The 8,889-nt window shown below is 42.8% G+C and overlaps 1 protein-coding gene across 1 annotated transcript in view; it reads left to right on the top strand.

Annotated features, from left to right (window-relative positions):
* The first annotated feature begins 6,141 nt into the window (after positions 1–6,141).
* Positions 6,142–8,889, top strand: part of LOC130572404 (uncharacterized) — a 51,704-nt gene continuing 48,956 nt past the window's right edge. The window contains exons 1-2 of the mRNA XM_057364097.1: positions 6,142–6,920; positions 8,148–8,234. Of these exons, the coding sequence (XP_057220080.1) occupies positions 6,174–6,920; positions 8,148–8,234 (834 nt within the window). The 5' untranslated portion in view covers positions 6,142–6,173. The remainder of the gene's footprint in view (positions 6,921–8,147; positions 8,235–8,889) is intronic.

The raw sequence follows: 8,889 nt of genomic DNA, 5'->3' as shown, positions 1-8,889 counted from the left end.
CTCTAGTGTGCTGAAATGGCTGTTTACTTGCTGGTGCTCATTAAGGGCTCCCTTCTTTGTGATCTCCGTTGCTGAKTCATCTGGTCCCTCTCAGCATTGCCTGTCCTCTGTCCCAGCTCTAACTCCCTCCCAGGCTTCCCTGATTATCATTATGACAACCCCATTTGGTGTGACACATGTGTTTGCTACTTCCCCCAACTGCCCATCTTACAGCTGAGGTTTCAGGCACCTTCAATAGCTGCAAATGAAGTTCCTACCCCTGCCATCCAAGTCCTTTGATGACACCAAAGTTCAAGAAGCCTGCCTTTCTCTTCCCATCCCTGTCTTTAACTATACCCCTTTGCTTCCCTTGTTGTTTGCTTTTAACAGTGGGAAGCTTCATTTACTCTGTGTGCCACCGAGGTGTGCCCTGCTGCACCTCTCAGGGTGCCTGTCCCACCCCCCAACAGAATACTTGCAGAAGATCCTTGTCATGGTCCTTGCAGGCCAGCATGGAGGTTTTGTGTGGCTTTGTCTGATGGCATTGTTTAGTCCTGGTTCAGCTTTTAATGGGATATGCTTCCTATGCTGTGACTCTGGGCTTTACTGAATCATTGAAAGAATGTAGGTAACAGCTGCAGATGTGGGCATCTAAAAGCACTTTTTGGATTTGCAGGTTGGGAGTGTCCCTTTTCAAAGGAAAGAGGAGTGACCTCATGGACTTATGCCTTCAGAAGTAGGGGGGAGAGAAGCACTGCAAAAACCTAGGCCCATGCTATATCAGGGTGTTAGCACCAGCAGGAGTTAACATGATTTTTCTAAATGTTTTAATAGATAGAGCTCTTGGTAGATGTGGTAATAGGAGTCACAAACACTAACATGCTGACCTCCTTAGTTGTAATTAATATGTTTTGCATCTTTTCTGTGTCTGTCTTTTCCTTCTTACCTATTCATTATCTATAGTAAGTGAAGGGATTAGCATGCAATTGCACCTGTGCCCCAGCCCTTCTGATTATCACAAAGGTGCATGAAGAACTGGGCAGCTCAGTGAGGTGACTCAGACCACAGGAATCTAAGGAAAGCAGCAGTGGGATTCTTTAACTCCTCGTGAGGCATGTGAGAACTCAGACAGTCCTATTGGGTGAGTGCCACTGAAGAGGATGGGAAGGAGCTAAGGGGATGGCTGGCAGCAGCATTTTGTGCTGTTCTGTAGTGCAAGAAGTGATAATGCAAACATTGAGTGAAATGAGCTATTCTTTTGTGAGATTACGGGTTGCACCCTGTGAGTGGTGGGAAATGTGTTGGCCACAGCAGATACAGGAGAACGTGGGTGGTAAAACAGGACTCCTATCTTAGGAACCCTGTACCAAAACCTGCTCACATGTAAAGCTCTGCTGTGTATGTGCCATATCCCACTGTCTTACTAGAGAGACAGTACTGCAGAGGAGGCCGTCAGGGCCTTATTTCCTCATGTCCTGGTCACTGTAAGCTGGTCAACAGTTAGAATGGCTGAGAGTTTGTGTCATTCATGCCACTGAAGCTTTGTACCTTTGAGTTCCTCCTGAAAGTCTCTCTCTTGTAGGGCTCGTGCTGAAGCCCAGCACTCCTGCAGTGTTCATAAAGTACTTCTCTAGCACTCCTACACCTCCAGCTCATGGTATCAAAACTCTGGCATGTGTCATTTTGTCATGTCTCCTGTTTTTTAACTCCTGGTTCCTGAGGTCTCCTTTGCACTTGCTCCAACCCACTATTGCTTATGTCCTTTTTTCCATGAGATGGACGTCTCACCCAGATGTCACACCCTGATCCCAGTTGCCCTAATGCATGTGATATTCATGCTTGTTTCAAATATGACCAAACCAGATGCTTGTGGARGCACGATTAGAGTACAGAGATGTGAAACAATGGGGAAAGATTAAGAATGATTAAGTAAGTTTAATATGGTATAAAAAGCAAGGAGGGAGAAAGGAGAGAAGGAAAAAACAAATTATAATACATAAGTAAAGTAAATAATGGAATTTTAGCTAGGAGGTTTTAAAATGGACAAAGGTAGAAAACATATACTTTCAAATCAAAGAAGTCAGTAGTAAAGAAAAGATGGCAGGGAATAGAAAGAGGAAAAGAAAGAGGAAATCAGGAACAAAAGAATGGTGAAGGCAAACATTTAAAATGTKGATAAAGATATATCACTCCTCTAGTCTTTTCAAAGCAGTCTTGATAGGCTGGTCCTTTAAAAAGAATAGCAACTAAAAAACTCTAAYRTAGAAAATGTCATGGTACTAAATCTTACTGCTGAGGTTCTGACCATCTGGGCTTACAGATATCTGATATGCATGCTGTGAGTACTTCCTAGCTCCCAGCTCTCTCTTATTTTTTTCTGCCCTTAAACACTGGGAAAATATGGTTCCTTAGCCCCTAGCAGTTTAACTTTTCCTGCCAACTACTGCTTATTGCCGCCTTCTCTCTCTCAGCTAATAATCTGTGTTAGTTTTCTCCCTTCCTGTTTCCTTTCTTCTGCTGAGAAAATGGAGCATCATTAAAGACTGATAACYATCAGGTAAGAACCTGCAAGTTTCTACAAATATTAATATGTACTTTTAAATCTTGAGCAAGGAGTTACTTCAATTTTGCAATTTCTGCTAGTCAGCTGGATGACACCCAGTCTTAAAAGCAAGTCATGCTCCAAATTCCTCCTTGAGCTGCATTTAATTGAATGTCTACTTTGTAAAYATAAGATGCAACTTGGTTTTGATGTTTAAAAGATGCTATGATMTCTTAGAATTTGTTGAAGATTAAATGCTTTGGTCCCACATACAGAAAATAATTCAGAAAATCCTTCACAGACCCTTAACCAACACCTCTTCTTGTCACTCTTAATCTTTASTCCATGATTTCTGCTAGTGCAGGAGCTGATGGCCTGTAACCCACAGACGATTGGGGTGTGGGGGGAGGCATTGTGCTGTTCACATTGCATTTGGGCTGGTTTTCAACTCATGGGGATGTGATGAACTTGTGGGTAGTCTGCAGAATTGTGAAGAATGAACTTTGGAACTGCTTTTGTAGAACTGTAGTTCTGGGGAACTTTCTCCAAGTACAGAAAATCATCCCACAGTGAGAGAATTCCATGCACGAGGACTTGCCYACTTTACAGGTAACCATTGAGAACTGTGCATTTGCAACATGCATAAAATCTGAGAGAGATAAAATAGAGTATAAATTTACACTTCAATTAGGCAGCTCTAAGACTGGTCTGATAAGTTTTGGGCTTTATCCAGTGTATCAGTAACTATAACATGAAAGAAACGTATACAAGTATTTAACTGTGAGTGCAGTGACATACAAARTCATTAAAGATGATGGCCTCTCTACTGGGAAAGGAATATGTCTCAGTATTAGAGGTTTGTTCTTGTTATATGCTAGATGCATACAAATACGGATGCATCTATGCAATGCATATGAAGTGCCATACTTTTCTCAGTATGATCCTAACGAGAATACATTCTAGTACTTTTAAACTTTTTGGTTAAACACTTGCTTTAAGACTTATTTCCCAAAAGATTGCTTCTTACTTGTTTCAGGGGTAGGATAACAAACAGCAGTTACRCCCCTGTCTCCTGTGAGTTTTCCCTCTTGCCCCACATCTCCTTCCTTCACTAACTGCACAAGCAATAGCCTAAATCRCCACTCCTCTCCTGCAGGAAAAGGATGTAGCTGAGCCAGAGCTCTCATATGACTCTACTCTCCTATGTGAGTAGCTGCTTTTTTGTATAGAAGGATTTGTATGTCTGAGAGTAGTCAGGTGATCACAGCCAGTCCTGGTTGTGCTTCCACTTTGTCAGGCTCATTTTGCCCGGCCTGTTCAAGGCTAGGCAAGCATATATATTGTTGCAAGGCATTGAAGGGGACACTGATTTTCAGTGGTTTTAGTGCAGTCCAAGATTGAGATAAAAGGAATCACAAAGCTACATTTGAACTTGTTGAAAAATTTKAAGTTTGTCATGTAGCTCAATCTCTCCACAGCTTGTCTCTGCAGTCAGATGTAATGCAAGTACCTCTGCCAAGTGAGTGATGCTTCTGCAAACCACAGTTGTAGGATGAGTAAGAAATCTAAGCAGCAGAGGAAGTACAARGTTGTGCTGGTTTTGGCACATTCTGTGTGATAAGCAAGATAAGACTGTGTTGTCACTACACTAAAGGAGTAGTGTGCAGTTTGCTGCCAGGCAATTACAGTCAGATCTTTGAAACAGGTGGTTGTTTTCTTTCATCTAGTCTTAAATTACTGAAATAYGTAACGTAATGAAAATATTTCCACTTGAAACATCTGTTTTTCATTCTCCAAATTGAAACCATCCAGGTTTGTAAATTCAGATTTTAAATGAGATAGCACTAATTCAGTAGTTAATGAGAGCCTTGGAGATTTCTTTCTTTATGACATTCCCTGTGGAGTGACTCAGATGGAAGCAGAGAACCTTGATTTAGCTGAAGGCCATACAGATCATTACAGATGGCCAAGTGTGCTTATAATGGGGAATTCATTCTGCAGACATGGAAATCTGTACACATAATCCATCTTCCTGCTCCACAGGTTTCCTTGAGGACAGAGAATCTCAGTTTTCTTAAGGTTCACCAACTTTAGAGGGACTTTTATCACTTATTATCAATTTGCTAATGGTTCTCTGAACTAACCAGCCTTGGGAAAGCTGTTCTGCTCTAATGATAAGCATTTTTAGTGTCCCATGGCAGGTCTTGCAAGGTCAACCAGGTCTTCTTTTCTGGCCAGGAAAAAAAAAAAAAAAAAAAAAAAAAAAAAAAAAAAAGAATGATTGTTGTTCCCTAAATTAGGCTGTAAAAAGAGTTCTCCAGGATGTAGCTCAGAGTGTCCATGACCTGAGGCCAAAAGATGCTCTTGTACTTCCAGTGTGGGCAGAGCTACTTTTCATGCTGGGAATGCAGATGCTATGACACAGCCTACTGGAGCTTCTAGTTTGTTATTCATTTGTTTTTCTGTGTTTGAAGATGGTAATTTCCATTGGGTMGGCCTGGAGATGTTCATATTCTCTTTTATTCATGCTGTTTGGTTGAACAAATCTGTGTAAAATAAAAGTGATAAAATGCAACCACTGAATGCTGTATTCCATTCACCTTGAAGGGAGTTTCCCATAGTTGTCACTTAAAGTTCAACAACCTTTCCCTGTAAAATATATAAAAGCATAACTATTATCTGCTTTGCACGGCTATTTCATTTTCCCTTGTGCCTTTTTTGTCCTATTTAAGGTACTGCTGGGTGCAGCAGTAGTCCTGGGGCCGTGGGCATTGACTTCAAGACTTCTGCTACCCACTGCAGGTGTCCACCTCCACTTCTCCCGCTGTGCAATCACCCTCAATCGGGTGCTGCTGCTCCCAGCCCCTTCATCACCTTCTCTTACAGCTGCTCAGCCCTCCACCCACCCCTTGGCCTCTCTCCCTTGGGAAGAAGGAGCAGGAGCAGCTCAGGAAGAGCTGGAGCTGCCCGTCCTTGCAGTGATGTGTCCCCCTGTGGGGATGGCCCTGTCCGGGGCTGCTCTGTGGCACAGGTCACTGTCCCTCTTGCAGTGATGTGTCCCCCGGTGGGGATGGCTCTGTCCGGGGCTGCTCTGTGGCACAGGGCACTGTCCGTCCTTGTGCTGTGTGAGGCGGTGGGGATGGCTCTGTCCGGGGCTGCTCTGTGGCACAGGGCACTGCCCCTCTGCAAGCCCATCAGATGGCCCGGCCCGTGGGGAGGCTGTGACCAAAGTGCACAGGGCTATGCCAGCACGCAGGAATGTCACTGCCACTTATTTACAGGCACAGGCCCTTTCCAGGGCCCAGCTTCCCCTCACAGGAGCTGTCAAGAGCTGGGTTTGAAGGAGCAGGCCTCGGTGGCGGCGCCCTGTGAGCTGGGACTCTGCACACACAGCATGAGGGTGGCAGCCGTGCAGGACCTGCGGGGCTGGCACAGCCTGGCAGAGGTTCCCAGACAAAGGAAGGCACCACATTCCTTTTGGCTGCTGTGCTTGTGCTGTAAGGTCCTTCCCTGGAGCAGCCTATCCTTGGCGCTCSGCTGTCTTCGGCAGTGGGAGGGGAGTCCTTCACTTAGAGAGATGAGATGGGTGGGGCCTCAGGTCATTTTATAAAATAACTAGTCATTGACTCCCACAGGAGTACATCCTGCAAACATGTCTTGGGAAGTGCTGCCTGTGGAGGTACCAGGAGCAGATACTGAAAACGTGGCTCTAGAACCGCTGCCCACAGAAGTGCCAGGTTCTGAAAATATCTCTGTAGAACTGCTGCCCATGGAGGTGCCAGGAGGAGATCCTGAAGATATATCTGTCGAATTGGTGCCCATGGAGGAGCCAGGAGCATATCCTGAAAACATGTCCAAAGGATTCCTGCCCATGGAGGAATCAGGACCATATCCTGAAATCATGTCCAAAGGATTCTTGCCCATGGAGGAACCAGGAGTATGTCCTGAAATCATGTCCAAAGGATTCCTGCCCATGGATGACCCAGGAGTGTATCCTGAAAACATGTCCAAAGGATTCCTGCCCATGGATGACCCAGGAGTGTATCCTGAAAACATGTCCAAAGGATTCCTGCCCATGGAAGAACCAGGAGTATATCCTGAAAACATGTCCAAAGGATTCTTGCCCATGGAAGAACCAGGAGTATATCCTGAAAACATGTCCAAAGGATTCTTGCCCATGGAGGAACCAGGAATATGTCCTGAAAACATGTCCAAAGGATTCCTGCCCATTGATGACCCAGGAGTGTATCCTGAAAACATGTCTAAAGGATTCCTGTCCATGGAAGAACCAGGAGTATATCCTGAAAACATGTCTCAGGATTTGCTGCCTATGGAGTTGCCAGAATCACTTTATTACATGAATCCAGGGAAGACCATGATGCCATCAAATGCACTAGAGGTAAGAAAAAGGCTTTAAAGTTTTACTTAAGGTCTTCTGCATTTGACAGAAAACAAAATTCTGCTTTGTGAGCATGTTTGTGTGCAAGCTAATGTRCAAATTTGCTGTCTGATGGGACTAGGCAGCAGTGACTCTGCCTGAAGGAGTTTAAGGTAAAATTTTCTTTTCAAGGCTGTCAGTGACAAAAGTCCTTCTGAATCCATTGCAGCCAAAGATCTTATCTTCATAAACAAAATGAGAAAAGTCAGAGTAGTATGTGGACAGAAAAATAGAAGAAAGGGAAAAAATGAACAGGGAAGGAAACTTTCTTTAGGTGACTGAATTATCAGCCTTTTCCTTCTGCAGTTAAATGCTAATTTTGTTAAAAACTTAATGTTTCTGTATAAATAACAAGATTTTTACATGTATCATAATGTGTAAAACTTATTTTTTTGTTATTGACAATGGAATAAGGACAGAATAGACACCAGGAATAGAAAGTTGAATTCCACTTACACATTCCCTTTTTGATTGTGAATATTTTCATTTTGCTTGCATTCTCTGCATTGTTTCAAGATTTGCATTYAGTTTTAACTGTAGTACTTTTGCATTGTTCTGTGTGCTCTCTGACTGGATGAAGGCACATCACGTCAGGAAGTTCTTTGGAAACAGAAACAGAATTTTTTTGTAGAAATTGTTTTTTAATGGTGCTCTACAAAGCATTTAAAAAAGAGGCACCCTACATTGTAGAAGTATTTTGGAACTTCTCTTTCCTGAAAAAGATTGAATAGCTAGATTTAAAATTTTGCAACTGTAATATTTCACATTCTGTGTTCAAACTCAGAGAAGATATTCTGGTTCTGAGGTTTAATATTGCTAAGGTTTAAAACTGAGGTTTGATATTGCTAAGAGCAGGAGCAGATTGCCAAAATATCACATTCAAAACAAAAAGCAAGCCTTTTTCATGTAGTAAGTATAGAGACACCTTCTGGWTATTTTACAGCTGCCATGGTTCTTCCTTCATTAAATCATTGAAAGCATACTCCTGRCATGGATTTTGTGCCAGCGTGCACCAAAACATGTGGTGGTTTGTTMATTAATCTGAGTGCAGTAACACAGCTGGGTGTAACCAACAGCAATTCTAATCGAGGTTTCAGCATAAATTATTGCAAGTAGAAATTAGTTATCTACCCTGATAATGCTGCTGTTGTTTGAACATTATCACGTATTGTTTCTTTCTTTCTTTAGGGTGAAAACTCAGGCATTGATTCCTCGGGAGATGGTGGACAGCCATGGAGAGATGGCAGTTCTGTGCCAGACAAAGGTGATTTCAAGGTATTATGAACAACAGAATTTAGAACCAAAGAGTGCTAAGGCTTTTGTTTTTCTCAAAAGAGAAGGCTCAGGTAGATAAAGAATGATGGCAGCAGTTTGAGTGTTACAAGGGAAATKCCTCTAAGTCTATTTGTTTGAATCTTTTTATCCCTCTTATGTGATTTTCATAGAATCATAGGTTTGTGTTGGAAGGCACCTTTAAAAGTTATCTTGTTCCAAACTCCTGCAATGTGCAGGGACACCTTCAAGTACACCACGTGTATCAGTTTCCTTACAATCCACTGGTGAGCCTACAATACTTTTTGTAACTGAAAGGGCCAAAAGTAACAGTGAGGCATGCTCTGCTGCAATGGCTTTGGCAGCATGATCTCAATCCTTGCAATCTATGAGGGAGTCCTGGATTMCTGAACCCTGATCTTTCACCACTTCTGTGCTCCATCAGGAAGAAACTGCAGTGGCATTCTGTAAAAGGAGTGATGTTGGAATGTGCTAGGGCTATTTCTTGTGCATGAGTGTCAAAGATTTATTTTTGTTAGAAATGACTGATTTTAATGGGCGTTTTCATTCTGCTACTACGTTGTCTGTGCAGTGAATCTGGGCATTATTTGCTATCTGTATTATATGAAGTGTGCTTCTGAGGCAGATAATTCTGTGA

Source organism: Malurus melanocephalus, unplaced genomic scaffold, assembly GCF_030028575.1.
Source record: "Malurus melanocephalus ecotype Western Australia unplaced genomic scaffold, MMel_1.1 scaffold_2, whole genome shotgun sequence".
NCBI lineage: Eukaryota > Metazoa > Chordata > Aves > Passeriformes > Maluridae > Malurus > Malurus melanocephalus.
The sequence above is the reverse complement of the archived record's forward strand: the minus strand, read 5'-3'. Positions and strand labels throughout refer to the sequence as shown.